General features: G+C 30.2%; 1 protein-coding gene across 2 annotated transcripts; it reads left to right on the forward strand.

The window, feature by feature from the left end:
- Positions 1–9935: 9935 nt before the first annotated feature.
- On the forward strand, positions 9936–18189 carry LOC139481573 (ETS homologous factor-like). Of its 2 annotated transcripts, none has more exons than XM_071264992.1 (5): positions 9936–10171; positions 14245–14431; positions 15222–15332; positions 16188–16380; positions 16950–18189. In XM_071264992.1, exons 1-5 carry the CDS (start codon positions 10151–10153, stop codon positions 17032–17034), a joined length of 597 nt encoding a protein of 198 aa, XP_071121093.1. In that variant the 5' UTR covers positions 9936–10150; the 3' UTR covers positions 17035–18189. The 2 variants fall into 2 exon arrangements, with proteins under 2 accessions (XP_071121093.1, XP_071121094.1); XM_071264993.1 differs by lacking the exon at positions 9936–10171 and adding an exon at positions 11343–11446.
- The last annotated feature ends 3596 nt before the right edge of the window (positions 18190–21785 follow it).

The raw sequence follows: 21785 nt of genomic DNA on the forward strand, positions 1-21785 counted from the left end.
ATGTACACCCTACAAACTGACTTATAAACCCATGATACCCAAAATTTAGTGATTTATACCGTGAAATAGATTTAACATTCTTAACATCCAAACCATGAAAACTAACTTATGAATATCCAATAATATGCCAAAAATAGTGATCCTATACATGTCTTGCATGTACATGTAGTTTATACTGTAGCATCTGAGAAACATTTGGAAATAGATCAAACCACAAAAACTAAGCATTGTTCAATGAACCATGACATTTTCATTGGGGTCAAAGTCTGATGTAAGTCTTGCAATTAGACATATTCACCTTACACTCATTTCATAAACCAAATATAGTTGACCTACTTTTCCTACTGCTTGTAGTATTTTTAAACATGTGTGAGAAACAAACTTGACAAATTACATGTAACTGAAGTAACCTTAATCACTGATCCATGAAATGAAGTCAGGATCAGGTCAACCCTGCCTGACAGACACTGAGACATGTACACCTTTCAAAATACCATAATAATTAATCCAGTAACTCAATTAATATATATACGTTATACATGTACATCGTACATTTAAGACTTCAAGTGTATTTCACTGTGACTGTTCAAACAGTAATATTTTTTTGTAAACAGTTACATGTACATGTAGTGTACCATGAAAACTAGGTGAAGTGCAATGAACAAATCAATAACAGAAACTTCATAACATTTTAAAGGAAGTATCCAGGCATTTCAGCTTCTAAAATGTATCTGGTGAAGCTTAAATACAAAACGGTACGCTGTAGCCACTGCCAGATTGTAATACATATTTCTTGGCTTGCATGCATGTACTTCAACTTTTGTTGCAGGAGGGATAATAAAATTATACTTTAATGTACGTGCATGTTTTATTTGTTTCAAAAACCATGAACACTTGGCCACTAACATGACTAATCATGCTAATTAAGATTTTTATTTAACTCTAATTCAGACTTTAATAATTTAAGTACAGCAAGCAGTCATTTGACTCTTAAACAATTGACACGGACTGCACGAGACCCTCATAGTTGGTTAAGATCTTTTTACACACCCTGGACATGCTGGCGGTAGTTAACGATTGCAATGCCAACATAAACTTCAGATGTGATATACATGTACTGTTTTGTTAATTTCACTGAAACTAGAAATTCACATTATCCATATTGTTATTATATTATAATGACTGATTATCCACTAATTAAAAGTATTCATGAATTCAGATATGATGCACTATTATTAGTAGTATTCACTGAAACTATGCATTTTCATTATTCCAAATTGCTATTTCAAATGAATAGTTATCCTGGGTATTCATGGAATTCAGAAATAATGTACATGTATGATTGCACTATTAATATTCACTGCAACTACGAAATTTTGTTACTCCAAATTCACAATTGATCATGATAATCCAAGGTAATTAGTCCTCCAGTAATGTGGTCCTCCTTTAATACAATTTGTAATTTTCCTATTTGTACAAGGCACAATTTTCTTCTTGTCCAATTTAATCAGAACATCACATTATCATCATGGAATAATGCTGCACGCCATATTCATAATTTCCAAAAACAATAGATAACTAGCATTAAATAATGAATTAATCCATTGTTTCACAATTTGCAGCTATACAGCGACTCAGTGACATCTATATTTTCTATGCATCAAAGTGCACATGTACTAGCAGGTGTCATATTCTATTAAAGTGGGAATCATGGTCAAACCAATACATATTCAGTATGATTCTACAAAATAAAATATACATTTAGACTCAAGTGCAGTAAATGTTTAACTAATAATAAATATATATAATACTACATGTATATACATGTACATTGTGCAATAATAAGAAAGTTAATTACAATAACTGTATTTACCTAGATAAAACTAGCACTTCTCATTTGATTGACCAAAAAATTCTAGCACTAATACAATTCTATTTTCAAGTCCCTATTAACAAGAAAAATAAATCTTTCAAGGGGTCTAAATTCTATATAGTGTTGTCTTTTTTCCTGCATTAATGATTTGTTAAGTGTGATTGTGTACTTTCATTGAAGGGTTACTGTCTCATTGAGGCTCACACCATACTTTTTTTCATCAATTCTTTAAAGTCAGACATCATGGACATAGTTATTCCTCTCTAAAACACAACAGGTTATTTCTTTTGTTTATTTTAATTATGTTTATGATTTAATATGAAATATATTGATACTACAAACATGACAAAGAAAAGTTTAAGGAACGAAAAAATAAAATAAATAAATGCCCTGTTACTATATACATGTAGATGATATTGACTTTACCTTTGTCCAGTGCATATAATGAATAAACCTTTGTGATGTAAACATATTGTTCCAAGACTTAACCATCCCAGTTAATGTTTTAAATCCTTGAGTTTAATAATTTTTACATCTTTTGTGTTACCCTGAATACTTTTTACTTATTCATTTGTTATAACAGCTTGCATTAAATAATGCTTTGCAGCTCACTTTTTTATTTAATTTAGTTATTTACCCAATTTTATTTTAATAAATCAATATTCAGATTACTTTTAAAATTTGCATTTTAATATCCAAAAAATATATATATCCTGCTGTTTCATATTTTTCTTAAATTATAATTTGTTTTGAAAAAGTTATCAAAATTCTGAAGAGGACAATTTTAATCATGATAATTTGTGAACATTATTATAAAATTGTATCATTATACCAATGACAGATTAAATATTATCCCCCAGGGCAATAAACTATTGTGTCTTAATTTGTATATTAGCTAGATCATGTATATAAGAATTTCTGATTATTACCTATCGCATATCCAGTGTTAACATCCTGATTATTACCTATTTTAATGTCACATTTGCATGGTCATATTCAGTCTATACAAATATTTTAATTGTTAATTTTGAATTTGAATTAAAAAAAATTGTTTTAGACTAAATTAGTAGATACAACACATACAATGCAGTTAACACAGTAAATTTTATGAGAACTTACTGGATAATACTATATCTATAAAAAATATTTTGAGCTTCATAAAATACTTTAAAAAAGTTTATACCATGTTAACATAAAAAAATATGCATACAGATAGATTTTTTTGTTATGTTTTCCTGACATATTGAATGTTTACATAAAATAATTATCATGATTATGTAAAAAATGCAAAAAATCTGCAGTCGTATGTGAATGCACATGATCAAAGGAGATGTGGGATATATCAATGATGATCAACCCAACAGTTTAATAGGCAACAATAAAGTAACCAAAACACAATTGAATGCGTGTCGAAAAATATATATGAATTATGATTAGAAGGTCCTTAATCATTGCGGAATAAATATAATGACCATTGAATGTTACTACTTGTAAGTTAGATAACATGTATGGCACAAATGAATTTTGAAAAACAATGCTAACCATGCTAACAGGGCACAATTTATATAAAAATTTCACATGAAAATATATAGTTTGGGTTCAAAGTATTAACAAATTATAGTGATTTAATATAAATTCTATGTTAAATCTAAAAAGAATAAAATTATGATGCTAGCGTTGCTCTTTTAATATGTGTTTTTTAAACAATATAGTACATGATAAAACAATTACTAATTGAATTAGCACAATTTGTTTAATCAACTGTGTTTAAATGGCAACTGTTTATGACTCTGTGCCTTGTTTCAGGAACATTAATTTAATAATATTGTTTTATTTTGATGATTAATGCTATTTTAAACCATTTTTAAAATATTTATTCACTTTCAATGCCTGGCATATGCATGCTATTATCAAATATATTAATGTTTTGTTGTCCATGATTTGAGAATTATTTAAAATCTAAATGAAAAGGGACACTTGCTAAATAAGTCACTATTTAATCTTAAAGTTAATAATTTTCTTAACATTTTATGATCAAATCATATGTGTTTGTACTATGCATGTTTTTTTTATCGAAATCGTGACGTCACAATGCATTCTAAATAGAACAAAAACTATCAGCTGATAAAGCAAAACTAGGGAAATACTAGTAATCCAGCATAAGCATGATAAGAAACACATTTTAGGATTTATATCGATACGTACATGTAAAGATCGGTTGGTTGTTGGTTATAAAATGTCCAGTGACAAGTATTTCATGCAAATTTATGACTCGAGTTAGCAATACATTAACATACAATATGTACACTACATGATGTATAGGTCAGCATGGTCAGTGGCAGATCCAGAACTTTTCATAAGGGACAGGGCCCCTGACTGCCCTTAGGGGCACGGATCCAGTCATGCTTGAGTGATTCCCTATATAATCGACCAAATTATTCCCACAAAAAAGGGGAAGATATAGAGTAACCTTTTATGTATTCCACTCAGGGTGATGTATGCAAAATAATTAAGGAAATAAATGACATACACATGATAATATGGGGGGGGGGGTACTTTGTCCTTCATGACTTTCAATGATTTATTATGAAGCACAACTTTAACATTGAAGCTTAAAGGTGGCTCAAAGCTTATATTTTCCCTGGAACATGCAACTATGCACGATTGTGGTAATATAGAACGTCGATTCATAGCTATATATAGCCTATCGGAGTATCTCAATATAGATTCCGTAGGAACAGTGGCGGATCCAGCCATTCTAAAAAGGGGGGGGGGTCCAACTATATGTCCCCATTTAAATGCATTGAGCGGCCAAAACAAAGGAGGTTCGAACCCTTGGAACCCCCCCCCCCCCCCCTTTGGATCCGCCAATGAGAACACATTGTAAGGTCTGTAAGCCGACAAATGTGCACATTTTCCCTTCAAAATTATGAATCCATGATTATTCGATAGACATGCTTTAAAATATTGATAATTTCTACTCACCGATCGTATTTTCCAGCTCAGATTATTGAACATGTGGTCTAACATCTGTAGTTACCTGTGTAAAAATATAGTTTGCCGACTGAGGTCCCGGTTTTTTTGTTTTTTTGCCGACAAGAAATTAAAGTGGATAAATCGTTTACGGTGAAGAATTGTTTTCCGTTTTTAATGAAACTTGACAGATTTTACTAATTATTTTTTTATTCATCGGAAATGTCCCTCTTGGTGTAATTCGAATTAAAACGGGTTTATTATGCTGTACAATATTGGTAACTTAGTCATAATCTTTAAATTTATTTCAGGTACACCCTTGTACATTTTTCTATTGCGCAGAATTTATCAAATATAAATTTGAATGAATCCATTATTATCTTCTCATTCTTCTGCAATAATATTAAAACTCTATTTTAAACGAAAGCTTCTGGTTTTTAAAACCAGTTATGAACGGAAATGTTATAAAACAGATATTATAAAATAAAAAGTAAGGATATCAAAAGGATTATTTAAAGTCAAACGCACATGACTGTCAAAAATGAACGGACAATGCTACGGCAATAAATGGAAAACGACAAAAGACAAACAACGATCGCAAAATAAGTGAATAAACAGCAAAACAAGTTTACAATCGCACGATAGACAATAATAGTATAAGTAATGGACTATTTCACAACAAAATCAAATCTTGAGAGCCGGGTGAGACGTGATTTTTTTTTTACACTGATGGACTACCGTTACGCTAAAATATTTGTATTAAAACATTTACCGACTGTATCAACCTATGAAGTGTTTGTTTTAAACATTTAACGACTGTGTCAACCTTTTATAAGTTGTGCTAAACATTTAATGACTGTGCCAACCTTTAGAAAGTTGTAACAAACATTTAACGACTGTCCCAACTCTAAAAACGTTGTGACAAACATTTTTTGGCTGCATCAACGTCTGAAAAGTTGGCACAAACAAATTTTAACTGTCCCAACTATTAAAAGGTTGGGACGGACATTATGCAACTGCCACAACTATTAGAAAGACTGTAATAAATATATTTTGACTGTGACAACACCGTAAACGACTGCAACAGTTCTGAAATGACTGATGGTAGCATTTTTTGACTTTCACAACCCGTAGAAAAGTTGGGACAGACATAAATGAACTGTTGCAACGAAATATGACAGATTTGACAGTCATTACTTGTCTTTTACAGACTAAGACAGTCGTACAACGACTGTTACTGGTATGGACAGTTGTTTTTTCGTCCAGTAGTGCTTGAGATGTCTTCACTTGTTTTGTTACGTAGTATGTAAAAGTACATCAAATCGAGTATATCCTTTGATAAAAGTAAATCGGTGACACAAATATTCAGTTGATTTTGTGCATTGTAGTTTCAATTGAAAGTATCCTTGGTGACCTTGTGGTCTATGTTGTCGAACTACTGTTTAACTAGCCTATAATCACTGAGGTTGTTAGATAGAAATTTGCACGTGGAAGGTGAGCTCGACTCAAATCTTAATTGACTAGGATTGGTTTCTTTTCCCATAGAAGGTCGGGGGTTCTCCGGCATCCACCAGCATTAACAACTCAACCCCGCGAAACAACAGTATAGTGCTGAATGTGTCGTTTAACATTAATCAATCAATAAATACACCTCTTTAAAACAAAAAGCTTATATTATTCTATTTATCTTTTATTTTTTGTAAAAAGACTGAACTTAGCCGAAACTATTGTCTGCAAGCATCAATTGTAATGGTTATGTCAAGGAAAACCATGTTGTAAGCAAAATCACATTTTATTAGTTCATGTAGACTTTTCCATATTGTTGTATTAAAAATGTAGAAGTTACGCAAATTTAAGAAGAAAGACCTTTCCTATAAAAGAATGTTATAATACAGACAAAAATCAGACGTAAGTTTTAAATTGTTAAGTGTTTGTTGACACGGCAATATTGGGAATTGCATAAGATATCTTATAATAATAATTTGTTAATAATTGAAAAAGAAATAACATCTAAAACAATTGTTTGTTAATTCCATTAATTATATATAGAAAAGATTGTTTGTTAAATCTATTAAATTATATAAAAAAAAAAATGTACACGCTAAAATCCATTTGATTCATTGATGTCAATTTTACAGCTACGTAATACAAAAACAATTATTCAAAGGGAATATGTAAATATGTAAACAAATCACTGTCTCATTCTGATATTTTCTCTTTCTTTTTGCAACAATAATTTAAAGGCGTAAAATTAGGAATTTTGAACTTTTTTCAACAATAGACGACAATATGAAAAAATATTGAAAATTTTCACCTGATTTCATCGTTGTTTTGACCTAAAATATAGGTAACATGGTGAAGGTCATTGGAAACTTTTAAATCTATTTTTATATTCATTTTATTACATTATTATACCCTGCAATCAGGTTTACAACATAACGATATGCATAATTCAGAAAAGAATACCAACAAAGCTACTGACCTTTCGGCGCCTTTTAAAACAATTAAAAACAAACCCACTGTAGTACACATATTGAATTTGTGGACGTTGGGATAGTCTTCCTTCTCTCGATGCATGTACAATGTAGATACCCTTCACGAAATATTCCTGTAATAAGATACTTTATGTCTATTAAATACATTTTAAATTTCACACGTTTTACTTATTATAGATATTTTATTTGTTTCACGTTTTCTTGTATTGATGAGTGTATATCTTCTTTTTAGTTTGATATTAAAAATGTTAATTTATAAATGAGAACTTGCTAAATAAAATGAAAAGATATTGATTAGTGATTATATGCTCTTCTATGCTGTAAACCATCTTATTTTCGCGGATATACTTTATTTCGCGTTTAGCCATTTCTAGCCTATTTCGCCGCGATTTAATTCTGCAGTTCTTAAATTTACTTGATTTAGTTAAGTAAGGAAAAATCCAAGTCTAACATATACATGACGATTTATATTCGCGATTCTTTTCTTCTCGCAAAAATAAATAGCTCTCAAAAATTAGTTGGGTTACAGTATTTACATCATGATGTTTGTAATGAAGGACCAAACAAAAACGCTATGAAGATGATTATGTGGCACCAGATCAACGACACGGATATAAACCAAAGAACACTTTCGTGTAATGTTAAACTCATAATATTGAACTTAGACAGGAAGATAAACACTATGATAAAATCAGAATAGGAATATATGGTTCGATTGTCGATGAGATTCATCGCCAATCTTTTTGTATATCCTTGTTGGTTTATAAGCTCTAAAAATATGTTTTAATCAGTTTTATAATTTCAAATATGTTTCCTCTTTTTATATTGTAGTCCGGCATAATTTGTTTCCCTTAATCGATTTATAAATTTTAAACAGCGGTATACTTATGTTGCCTTTATTCAGTCTCGATCATTAAATAAGACACATTAGTTGTCAAAATGCGGATCTGGTGAAGTAAACGTAGAACCAATGATGTTTTTTTGCTTACATATTATGTATATAAATTAACTTAATGTTAGGCAAGCTATCCTTAATCATGCAAACATATGGACGTTTGAACAAATTACTATAAATGTGGCATAAAAAAATGTAAAACAAATGACTTTTAAGCAAGAGGTTTAAAATCCTTTGTGTTAAGATACTATGCAAATCACGCTTTTTCTAACTAAAATGTATATTGATAAGTTTTGAATGGTTAATAGCTATCTACTTATTTGCCAAATTTATAAAAATGACCACGGAACTTAAAATTATCCTGGTTTTTAAGTCGAAGAAACTTAATCAGTTCACCTTGATTTCAGTGACTATGAAACACCATTGGGTGTTTGTACCCAGTCGAGTTATACTGGATGTTGAGGACGGAACTATTCTACATTTTGTATTGCAATTATTTTAGTCATTAATAAACAAAGAATGAAATATGGTATATAATAAATATAAGAAAACATATGTTTTGCTAAAGAAATACCATAATCAACCGAAGATAAAACCAAAAATGTATCCCACAGAAAGGTAGGTATACTATGATATTTTGTAATATTTTCCCTCAAAGCTGTTTACATGACAGTATATCATACGTAAGTGAAATACCCCGATTGGTAACCTAAACAGGGGAAATGAGTCCAAATTCCCGTGAGAAATAAATTATAGATACGAATGATAATTAGCGGGAAAATCTGATACACTCCAGCATAAAAAAAATATTTTTTCACAGCCCATATCCATGTCACAGATCCCAAATAACATACTAGTATAGTATTTTTAGCAAATACAAGTCACAAACAGTTAAAAACGCACATGCGCAACAGCGGATTTGATAAAAGATGTTAATTTCTTTGTTATCTGATCTCTATAGGGATTTTTTTCATTGGCAATTATATCACATCTTTTTTATCTTTATAAAAAAGCGTTTGATTAATAACCATTTCATCAATTGAGCTCTGTTTAAAACGGTTTTAATACATACATTTTCAAGGACGTTAATAATGGCACAAAAGTAGGACTTGTGCAAATTATTTGTAGTGCCAATGAATCCTTTTTTTGTCGGAAAAGAAGATTGCTAAACAAATCCGGGAAGAACATCCTATAAACTCTGTTCATAGTTAGGTCAAATTTATTCAATACCAAGCATAAAAAAGGGGTACTATGAAATTTCTTTTAATAAAATTTGAAATCGAAAGGAAAAAATCCGACATCTTTACATTGATGAAGTTTAATATGGTAAAGAGATCATAACATGTTTCAGTAATTTTGATGTGACATTTCCCCATATCAGTTTTATTATTAGTCCTTAGTTGATATCAGAACTGGAGTCATTGGCATTTGAGCTTATATCATGATATGACTGATAAAATATCTGATATAGCAAAAGTAATAATCTGTAAGTACTACGGAACTGGAACAGCGTACGTGATCTATACGAAAGACTTGATTTTGTATGTTCAAGTATCTTATATTTGTGATTTTTAAATTTTTTTATACACCTTTTATTTTGTCGTCTTTATAAAAATCTAGTTAGACACCATTCAAAAATACACATCACATTAATTTTAATGTAGTATCAAGTTATACGTGTAGCAATGATAATTGTTTTAAATAGGAAGTAAATTTTACCTGATAGTTTTATCCATTTAATATTTAAATGTTTTTAAAGTACATGATATGTTTTCTATCAACCTTCACTAGCGTCAGTTGATATTTTCTTCTTCTAATGTAAAATGATGAGCATTTTTTGATAGCAGGTAGTATTCGAAAACATTCGGAAAAGAATAAGAGGAAATTTTAAAACCTCACTGGACTTTTTCTTGTATGAGCCTATACATACAACAGGTAAGCACGTATACATATGTAGCTTCTATTTACATTTTAAAAATGAGCTTCCTTTAACAATGATGCTTGAGACTTATAAAGCATGGAATGAATTCCAGAAAAACTTGCACGAATTGTCTTTTGTAGAGAAGTACACAGAGAGAAACCCGGGTTAGGGATCAGAACGTTTACATACTACTTTATCGAATTAATTTTTATTCAAAATAATTAGCAAGTATTGTACTTTAAATCCATCGTTATCTGAGATCTTAGTAGGATTATAAAGCATTGACATTTTACAAAAGGTAAGCTATCTTAAAAACGTAGGAACTTTTCATCCACCTCCACTGGTTAAATCTACTGTTAGTCAGGCTGCCAAAAAATATCAACCCACTTGCAATAGAAAAATTTCTCTAAATGAAATAAATAAGAAGTATTCAAGATTCAAATTAGTCTAGATACATTTGTACCTGAAAACTTAAAGAGTTACTAGTAAGTTTTATAGTTTAGTTTTTCTATATCACTGTTTTTTTTTCGTCTTCGTTTGTTTACTCTAGTTAATCAGTCAATAATTTTTTTTTATAGCTATTCTTTTTCATAAACTGGAAAAATTTCTTTTGTCAAATATTGAAATTTAACTAATCGATATTGATATGTTAGGAGCAGTTGATATGAAATAATCAAATGCACACCTTTTGATTTAAATGCTAATCACTGAATTTATTGATTTATCTTTTGTCGCACTGCACATATGAGGTTTTGGGTGCAATGTCTTTTCTACACGGTATATACGCCAAATGAAAACGAAAACAATCTGTGAATAAAAAACCAACCTTGCAATTAAATGTAGACCGTCAGGGAATACACAGTAATACTAGACCGAACCCTGGAACACCCTGTGTTAAGGGATGCTTAAATAGTTTGCTCAATCATTTTGTCTTTGAGTTTTTTTCTTCTATGAGCTCATGCATGAAACAGGTAAGCTTTAATATATAACATCTATATTGTTGAATACACGAGTAGTTTTAAAGTGCCGAGTATCATTGTAATGCAAGGAAGGAATTCCAAACAAGCTTGCACGCATGATCTTTTGAAGGGAAGTACCCAGAGAGAAAACCTGGTTTTGGATAAAAACGGTACGAGACTACCTCCTCTTATTAATTTTCATGTAAAACCAGTAGCAAACATTATACTTAAATCCATCATTGTGTAACAGCATCGTAAATCTTTATTGACATAAATGTAACCTATCATAAGCACAAGAGGATTACAGAGCATATATACATTTTACTTAAGGTGAGTAAAGGTATATAGTAATTACTTTTCATCTACCTCCGCGGGGCTAATCTACAGTTAAGCAGTAGTAAACATATAAACCATCTTGTCTTAAAAAAAGATTTTCTAAATGAAATATTAGTTTACCGGTCAATTAAATGAGCAACCAGTATTTTTTTACTGTTTAGTTTTTCTTTATCATTGTTTTGTCATCTATCTTTGCGGGTAAATTCAAGATAATCAGTTTATAAAATATTTTCTAAATCACTAAGGTTTTTGTACCCTTCGTTTTATTTGCGTTGTAGCTTATTTTATATTCATATATTGTAAAAGCCAATTTTGTGTGATATTCAAACCTAAGTTTTAATATGTTAGGAGATAACGGAAATAGTGCATTATGTACCTTTTAGTTGAAATTCTTGTCGACATAAATCATATTGCACTGAAACTATAGTATTTAAGTCAAAGTAATATAAACATCCAACAGGGCCCTGTGTTACATTGTAGGAAGGATGATTAAATCTGTTAAACCTGTGTTTTACAATTTTGTTCAGTATTATAAATCTATCTCTACAGATCATCACTTCTTCACACCACCTTTTGATCTTTGCCACTTCGTTAGAAAATTGCCATTAAGTATTGTTTTACGGTTTGTTTTTGTCTTTTCTTCTACAAAAGTTCTATATTCAGGATGCTTAATAGACCATGGTTTGTTAAATAGAATTTAAAAGGATGAGACGTGTTATTCATACAGTATCAATGAATGGAGAACACATGCCATCTGATATTCTATGTGACTGCTTGTTTACATATGGATATGGAGTTATGAAATAATGGCCGAGATTTGTGAGGAATACATTTTCTTTTCCGGTTCATTGCATGAATATATTAAATGAATTTCTGTTGAAAAAACCTGTAATCATCAATTTCATTTGATCTTAGAAGTCATAATTGATCTGCAATTAAGAGATTGAAGATAACAATTTACAGTGAGAAAGTTATACACTTAACATAGTCTACGTATACTAATAACGAAATATAAAATTATGATATGTTATATATGTATATTAGTTCGTTTAAAAAACACGCTTGGTAAAAGTTTAAAACACCTCTAAGGACTGTCTTGCTTTTGTATATTTTGTCCTGTTTCAATGAAAATGTTTCTAAATTTTTTCATGTTTTGCTTTCAAATTATCGCTTTTGGTATATATAGGTAAGTTACTGTTTAAAGAGTGCCAATGACAATGTTGATTGTGTGCATTTTATCAGGACTTCAATAAACACCGAGATATAATGGTATTTGTAAAATTAAGTATGCGCTAAAAACATTAAAATGCGCCTCTTTGCGATACAACTCATCAACGTAAATATAACGTTTACATCATTTGTTTTTCTAACTTTCTAAATACATAGTGTCATTTCATCAAAAAAGTGCAAGGAAGTGCCAGTTATTCTAAATTAAAATAATGATTTCACTTTCCATAAACAACAAATAGTATAAAATGAATAATGAATAATTACTAAGGAACATAGTATAATTATTTGATTACTTTTAAACCAGTCAATTGACATAAAGTTGAAGCCTTTTTTGTGTTTTTTAATATGATAATTTAATCTATTGAAACCTGTTCTTGATCAGAAGCATTTTTACCGTGCTGTGAGATACACCTGACATCGATGTCAAACTATTCTCGTGGAAACAAATTTACCTTGTCTCTTTTGTTATCTGTTAAATACAATCTACATTGAAAATCTGTATAAGGTATTCAGATAAATCTGTTATTTGATAAGTCGGATGTGTTGACCTTATAGTTAACCTGTTTGTTGATTTATGGGTTTAGAGAGCGTACTTGTGGTTTTTGGCGTCCTATTATGTCATATTAAAAAAAAATAATAACAAAACATGAAGTAAAAATAAAAGTGGTTATAATCAAGTTGAAGATGGAAAATAAATATACATAGAACATATCTATATGGACTTGACTATTTAAAAAAAAAAGTATCTATTAAAAATCAACCTACAATTCCGGTTGTTATCAAAGTCAAAAAAATAGTACATTGAACATACGTAATTGTAAGATACAACCAGTGGTGTAACTTGCAATTTTTATGCGGAAAATGGGATATACATAATCTCTAAAATAAAGCAAGGTTAAAAAAAAAGATAAAAAGGATGATACCATGTATGTTTCCTTTTTCAATTTAAAAATTTGAAAAGGATACACTATTTCAATGTTATGCTAGTAAACAGTGAATAAAACTATTACTTTTGCACTTTCTAAACGATAGTTTCTATCCCCATCTTCTATGTTGCTTTTTGTGTCTTTCAATGAATCAAACAATTTTTCATCCAACGTTTATAAGAAAGATACAGACTAAACATTTCACAACTTAAAAAATATCACAATGGGGAGACAAAGGTTTTCATATAACGGGTGCTGCAGATTATGAATTAAATAAGAAAAAAACAAAATATATCACTTGCAGTTGTCTTTCAATCATAAACCATATCATAAGGGGTTCGCCAATTCAAAATACTTCAATTTTTATTAAGGGGATAAATCCAAGACTTACTGCAAAATGTATTTGAATATTTATTGTCTTCCAGTTGTTTGAATTATTCATTCTTTCATTCTTATATTGTCTCGTGCTTTGCCTATAACACGTATTTTCATATTTTTTTCTAGATATTTCTAACATGTTTACACCTATATATTTCAAAGATCAATGCAAACGAGTATCATTGTTGTAAAACTCTTTTAAATTTTTTTCTGTATTTTTCTATTGTTGACTTGTACTATACTTTTATTGTTTTGTAGAGGAAGCTATCAAACATGAATCAGTGGTCATCTCCTATATGCACGTACCAACAAATCGCTCATGATTGGCAAGGTTTTGAGAATTTGTCTAGCCACCAAGAAGATCAATCTATGAATGATATAGAAGACATCTTAGATTACATTTCAGCTTCTCCAGAGATGGAAACTTCTTCAGATTCCGACAGTGGTATGTTTTCAATTTAATAATTGATATAGCGTGAGTTTATCTTTTTCACCAAGAAGGGAGAAAAAAAATTATCCCTTAAATCAGTTCGTCAATCTTAAAAGTTCATTTGGAAAAATACGATTCGAATAACAAGAGGGGAAAGGGGCCTCTGCAGCAATCTGCATTGATAAACACGTTCACGTATTTAACGAAATTATAATTTGGTCGTCCTTATATATTTTTAAATCATTCATAATCTAGACTAAAGTTATCCAAACAATGAGTTGTTCTTTCTTTGTTTTCCTTTCTGATCTTTCTAATTTTCTGACGAAATGTGTGTTGATGGATGATGTAGAATATTTTACCGTTCAATCTTTTTTTATGTAATACCTATTATACATTATACCAATTTTAAATGTAGTTGAATTGTTTTCGTAATAGCTACATAAGAAATCATGGTTTGTCTAGCTATCTCATCCTACCGTTACATATCATACATAGTGTTAAATTTATAATATCCTATGGTTAGGCGAAGGTATCATATGTGTCTTACAGACAGCGTTTCAATTTCAAGTTGTATGCCGCCATCCCCGATTGTCAAATCTAAGATATGTGGAATATACTCACGATAGAGCAGAAAAGGAGGGAGGCATTGTCTTTATACATTTTTGTAAAATTTTGCATATTTAGATCGTTGAAGTTCAACTTAAAATTGAAATAGGTATCATCGACCTTAAAGTATCTCTAAATCAAATGAAAACAGACAGATTAATGCTCCATTTTAACATACCAACTTCTGTATCATTTTTAGACCCTGCCATTCCAACAACTGTTCATGATATATATGACATCAAAACTCAAGAACCAGATAATCATCGGAATTCATCAAATAGCAGGAACATTTCAAGACATTGTCGACAAAGTGAGTAATCAAAAAGGGAGCACAGATATAGTTCTGTCAATTTGTTTAATTGTGTAGAAGTTATTGAAAATATTTGGGCAATAAACAAATTATATGTTTGTACTATTTTAAAATTGCAAATATCTTTTTGTAAAAATGAATTAATTTAGGAAGTTTTCACAATTTGAATTGGATAATAATGCATATAAAATATGGTATGATTGCCAAGCAGACAATTATCCGATAGAGATTAAATAACGTAGTTGTAAGGAACTAATATGTGCCAAAAACAAAGTGCAAAACCAATACCGCATACAAAGCTTTGAAGATACTAACTTAATTATAAATCAATTCAAATGAAAATTCATTAGCTTGATTTTGTTCAAAATATCAAACGAAAAACAAATGTGATACGTACGTAGTTACAAACGACAACCACTGAATTGCAAGATTTGGACAAGCACAAAAATAACGGAGTTAAACATATGAACAAACACATTCACCCTAACACGGGACAGTTGTGCAACAGTACAAAATGTGAACTATACTAACCAAAAGGCGAATATGACAAATACAACATTAACAAAAACCACAAAAACCGGTTCCTGACTTGGGACATGAATATGACAGGGTTAAACATGTTTGCAGGTGCCCACAATCTCCATGACCTTGGGACAGCGGTGTAACAGCACAATATAATGGTAAGCTATAAAAATCGTTTGAAAAAGTGTTTGACTAAAATTATTGATATAAAGCAAAACAAAAGTAGCAATAAAAAACACAAACTACTGATCTGAGAGTACTCGCGGTTACTGAAAAGTAGTTCAAATCAATTAACAACCATTTAATAATAATGCATTGTCTCTTTAAATTCAGATGGTAGTATTCGGTTGTGGCAGTTTCTTCGTGGACTGTTGTTAAACCCAGCATTTAATCCTTCTCACATCATGTGGATCAACCGAAGCAGAGGCGAGTTTAAAATTGTGAAAAACAAGGAAATAGCACAGATGTGGGGAGATGAAAAGAACAATTCTGGAATGACATATGAAAAGATGAGTCGAGCAATGAGGTATAGTATGGATGCATGAATTAAAAGAAATATATAGCATATGTCACTAGTACAGAAACCAAACAAAACAAACAAAAAACAAAGAAATATGATCTTGTTTGAACAATATTTTAATCATGAGGGGTCACTAAACAAAAACTCATATAAGATACAAGGCTTATTTTTTGTACGCCGCGTCCTTTTTAAGTCTATCACAGACAAAACAGTGACGCACGAATCAAAACTATCTCATGCCTGTAACATGTGTATCAATTTTGATATTGCACATTTTTGATAAGTGATACTTTTGTCAGTTGAGTTTAATAGATATTAGATCATTTTCGTCAATAATCTGGGTACTGTTTCGTTCCCTACATTAAAACTTTTTGTCGGTTGAGTTAAATAGATATTAAATTAATGTTTGAGGCAATAATCTGGGTATAGTTTCTTTCACTACATTCAAACTTTTTTTTCAATCTCGAATTTTTGACATCGATGTCATATTCTAGACGACTTGATCGTGACAAAGTCTACTTAAAAGTGGTAAAGGTGTTAATATTTGATATTCAATTTTGAACTTTTACTTTCAGATATTATTACAAACATGACATTCTAGAGCCCGTTTTAAACAGACGACTTGTGTACAAGTTTGGACCAATGTCTCATGGGTGGTGAACATTATCAGTATCAAAGATGGACCAGTGTCTCATATTTTATGGCCGTTATCATCATCAAGATTATAGCATTACTTTTTAAAGGATGAGCATTATATATTATGATAATGCAAAAATATGATACTTAACATTCGGTTCTACAAATAGGTTTTGACTTTTCTTCATTGATATCAAACCAACAAGGTCAACAAACTGATACTGCCAAAAATGGTATTAGGGATATTTTAGATACTAATTATTATAGATATAACAATAACAAATGTTATATTGTGTGATACAATATTAACACTTAATTTGACATTGCAGCTGTCAAAACAACAAAGATAATGAATTAAACAAGATGTTAGCTGTAGATCTCAAATTACACCACATTTTAAAAATGGCAGCTTTTAAATTCATACGCATAAACATCAAATTGATAAAAAAAAAGTTCGATCAGTTCTGTCTGATTGTAATTTGCAAAATTAGAAATCAAATGTTAAAAAAAAAGATCTAGATTTTTTTTCTAAAGGATTAAAAAATAGCGTTTTAATAAATGGAACAAAAATATCTATTAAATTATATTAGATATCCTATAAATTTCATAATATTTCGTCAGAATCTCATTGAAATATTTTGAAAAACACTTGTTCAAAGAATCTAATAATTAACCGTTTCAGAATTTAATAAATTCTGAGTAATACTTTTTAAAAGCGTCTTAAAGACATTCTGATTGGCCAACAAGGTTATAAATGATGGAAATTTCAACCAATGACCTGATATTATTTATTGTTTAGTGTAAACACAATGCAATAACCAAATATTGTGTTCAATTAATGATAGTTTATGGTTATTCTTAAGCATTTAAATATTAAACGCATTCGTTATAATATGTGTTCATGGTCAACATAATTATAAAATTGACTTGTTTTTATATAAATCGATGTAGATTTTAGTTTTTATCAAATTGTGTGATTTTTTTTATATATGTAAAATCAAACTATATTTTATGATGTTACGTTATGACATATTTGTTAGCAGCTTTTAACAAAAATGTTGTTTTATTTACATTTGTTATATAATGTATATATGTATATAGATGTTAACTTTAAGTGAAGTGTTGTTAATGCTTTTGATAAATATGAATTAAAACTTCTAAAACAATATAAGAAGAAAACGAAATTGTTTTATGTTTTTGTCTGTGCAAAAAGCCGTCTTGGCTTCTATAAGCTATTTAAGAATAACATCAAACGTACCTATGACACCAAAAGACACTTGTACCGAGCTATTGAAGGCAAAACAAATGTAAGTTATTCCTAACAGAGACAGAACTCCTTTGCCTTTTGTTGAAATTTTGAGAAATCATTAGATTTAAATTATTCCCGTTTTTACGCTACAACATATAGCATGCTTATACAAATAATTGGTAAAGAGTTTTAGGTATCTTGTCATTGCTGACGACCTTTACATGAAATCCATGTGATAGTGACTAAAAATGCTTCGACGGTTTAGATTTTTTTTTCGTTAGAAACTCTATACTATTGGATTGAATTTTGTTCCCAAATGTGACTTTAAAGATCTACAAATTTGTTTTATCTGATAAGGTCTGTATCTGTATATTTAATGTATTGGAACCGATTCCAGTTTTTGTTTGTCATAGTGAAGGAATAGCTTAGTGCAACTGGTGTTTTAAATGGTACACTGAATAGTTCCGTTATATTCGATTCTTTTTTGGTCCGTCGACATAGTTTGAAATCATATTTAGTCTCCTATATTTTTTGCTGAAGTGTATCTTATATTACTGTAGACGGGGCCTCGGTGGCCGTGTGGTCTGATTATTTATTACTGTAATCTCTAGCCAGGCAGCGCTGATGTTGTGAGTTCGAAGCCCTCTCCTGCGGGTGAACTCGACTCCAATCTTAATTGACTAGGATTGTCAGTTTTCCTACCGAAGGTCGGTAGTTTTCTCCGGGCATTCCGACTTTCTCTACCAATAAAAACTGACCGTCACGAAGTAGCCCAAAAAGCGGGGCTGAAAAGTGGCGATAAAAAAAAAAAAAAAAACAATTATCGCAATGCAATAGTTACGCATAATACTTCGTGCAAATTTCGAAGTTAGGGATTTTAAAATATATGCAAATGGACAGAAGTATTCATTTAGCATTTACATGTAAAAAGTCAAATTATTTTTCAAAAAACTATCTTCCTCCTCTTTATTAGAGACCGTCTTTTTGTTGTCTGAATAAAGAATTTTTCTTTTGAAATTTTAACATCCACGTCTGTACAATGAAACTACAGATTTCATAAAAAATAATAAGGACAATACGTATAGGAGTTTATCTTGACAGCGAATCCTTCACCTTTTCGTGTCTATCGTACTCTTCATCATCTATTCGAATAATGTTCTTTCAATTTGAAAGATTATCTTTTTGAATAGTCTTTGGTTTTGATTTTCACCAGTATTTGTTGAATCTATTTGATTTGATTTAACTGTTTGTATACAAAACACAGTAGCTGAAAAATGCACCTACAGGAAGTGTAAAGTCTAAAATCAACAAACGCTTAAGAAACATATAGATGTTTTAATAAGTTTGTTCTAGTTACAGATTTCTTGACGTAGATTATAACAAATGTTCCTTTTACCATATAAAATTAAATATAAAAAAACATGAATTCAAATAATATCATCTCGAGCAATTTAAATGTTATTTCAATTTCAGATCAAATTGTGTCTTTTAAAAAAAAAAGTAAATATCAAAACTACCAAACTCCAAATGAAATGTTAAAATCAAAAGCTCAAACAAATCAAACGAATAGAAAACAACAGGTATATTCTGGAGTATATAAGTACAGATAGTTCCTTGTGTCCACAATGCTAGATCATAAACAATGAACATTAATACATACATAAGGAGTTGAGTTTTATTTGTGTATAGAAAACTATTTATAAAACAAATGACAAGAGTATGAACATTTACAAACCACCGTAAAACCTTCAACAAGGAACAAAATAATCAATAGATCAAATGACAAGAGTAGGAACAAATCACCGTGGAGCTTTCAACAAGGAGCACAACTATCGATATGAAGATCAACAATAGTATCAAGAATTACAAATCACCATAGAGCCATCAACAAGTAGTAAAATTATCTATAGAATAAATGACAAGAGAAAAACAATTACTTATTGCAAGTTTTAAACAAGGAGTAAACATATCGATTGAACAAATAACAAGAGTATGGAAAATAAAAACTCCGTACTGCCTTTACCACAAAGCAAAACTGTCGATAAAACAAATGACCAGAGTATGAACAATTACAAACCACCGTGCAGCTTTCAGGGATGTAAAAAAACAAATTATCGAAAAAACGAATGGCATGAGTTTAGCCTTATTCAAGGTGCAACACTAAATCAGGTAGAAAGGTAAAATAGTACAATAGAATAAACCCAACGGCCTGATATTTGCTAACACCAGCAGAAAATACTTGTAGCTGACACTTACCAAGTGCCTCGAGAAGATCACCTGTGACACATATTTTAGAAAAAAAAAACAATTGCGTTGTCAGTTTATTATCAATCTATGAGTTTGACTGTGCCTCTGGTTTCTTTCGTCCCTCTTTTAAAACGTGGCTAGATTCACCAGGTCGGTACTCTGAACAAAAACGTATCCAGCTTAAAGTACTTTCATTTACATAAAGCTAGTTAGAATCTCATTATCAATAAATGAAAACATCTTGTTTTTTCTCTTCTCTTGATTTGTCCTTTATTTTACTTAATAATAAGGATATTAAAAAGTAAAATGTTTGAGTACTAACAAAACAAGTTTAATTGCACTACAAGAGAATATACAAAGCCATTGACTCCCTATCAGGATGTATTTATTTAAATCTTAGGGATTTTGCTGATGATTGAATAGGATGATATTATATACCACTAATCTATTTTTAGTATTTACTGCTTGTCTCAATCTTGGGAATTTAAAACGTTAATGTAGGATAGATTTATTCTCTTACTTTTCTGTGATTTACATGTCGAAATGTAGTAAAACAATATTTAGGTCTTTCCACTATTACTTTCATCCATTCTAAATCAAATCTTTTCTTTGTAGAGTTATCTCCCCGAACACTATTTTCCTTGTGACTACATCTCCTCCGTAACCGTAAAAGAAAACGACAAATTTATTTTATAAAATTGCTCGTTATATCCTTTGCCTAATTATTCCTATTTTGACCGAAGCAATATGAACACTCCATAAGAGAGTTATTTCCCCTTATGCATTTGATATAAGGGAAATGCATTTCTATCTTATAAACCATCAGTGATAGAGACCTAGGGTCTTTTGATTTAAGGTCCTTCGTCCAAAAAAATGAAAATAAGTTCAAGGTCAAAGGTCAAGATCATATTCTGAATTTGATTTTGATTTATTTTCACTATTTTCAAATATCTTATAAGCTATCAACAAATTATTTTTACTAAATTGTTAGTTGAGACATGTTGTAACATGTTAATTTTGGTTCCGAGGGTGCGTAAACAATAAATAGGAGTTTTCGCACATTTTATATTTAGAATTATGCGTTAAGTAATATAACTGATTGTAACAATACATATTAGAGACCAATGGTCTTTGGATTTGAGGTCCTTGGTTTATGACCTTGAAATTGAGGTCAAGGTCATTGGTTCATTGGACGTTCTAGATTTTGACCTTTGCTTTAAATTCATATCTATACATCCTAAAGCAATAGGAACTGACATTTTAAACTGAATGTTGATGT

This window comes from Mytilus edulis, chromosome 7, assembly GCF_963676685.1.
Source record: "Mytilus edulis chromosome 7, xbMytEdul2.2, whole genome shotgun sequence".
Taxonomy (NCBI): Eukaryota; Metazoa; Mollusca; class Bivalvia; order Mytilida; family Mytilidae; genus Mytilus; species Mytilus edulis.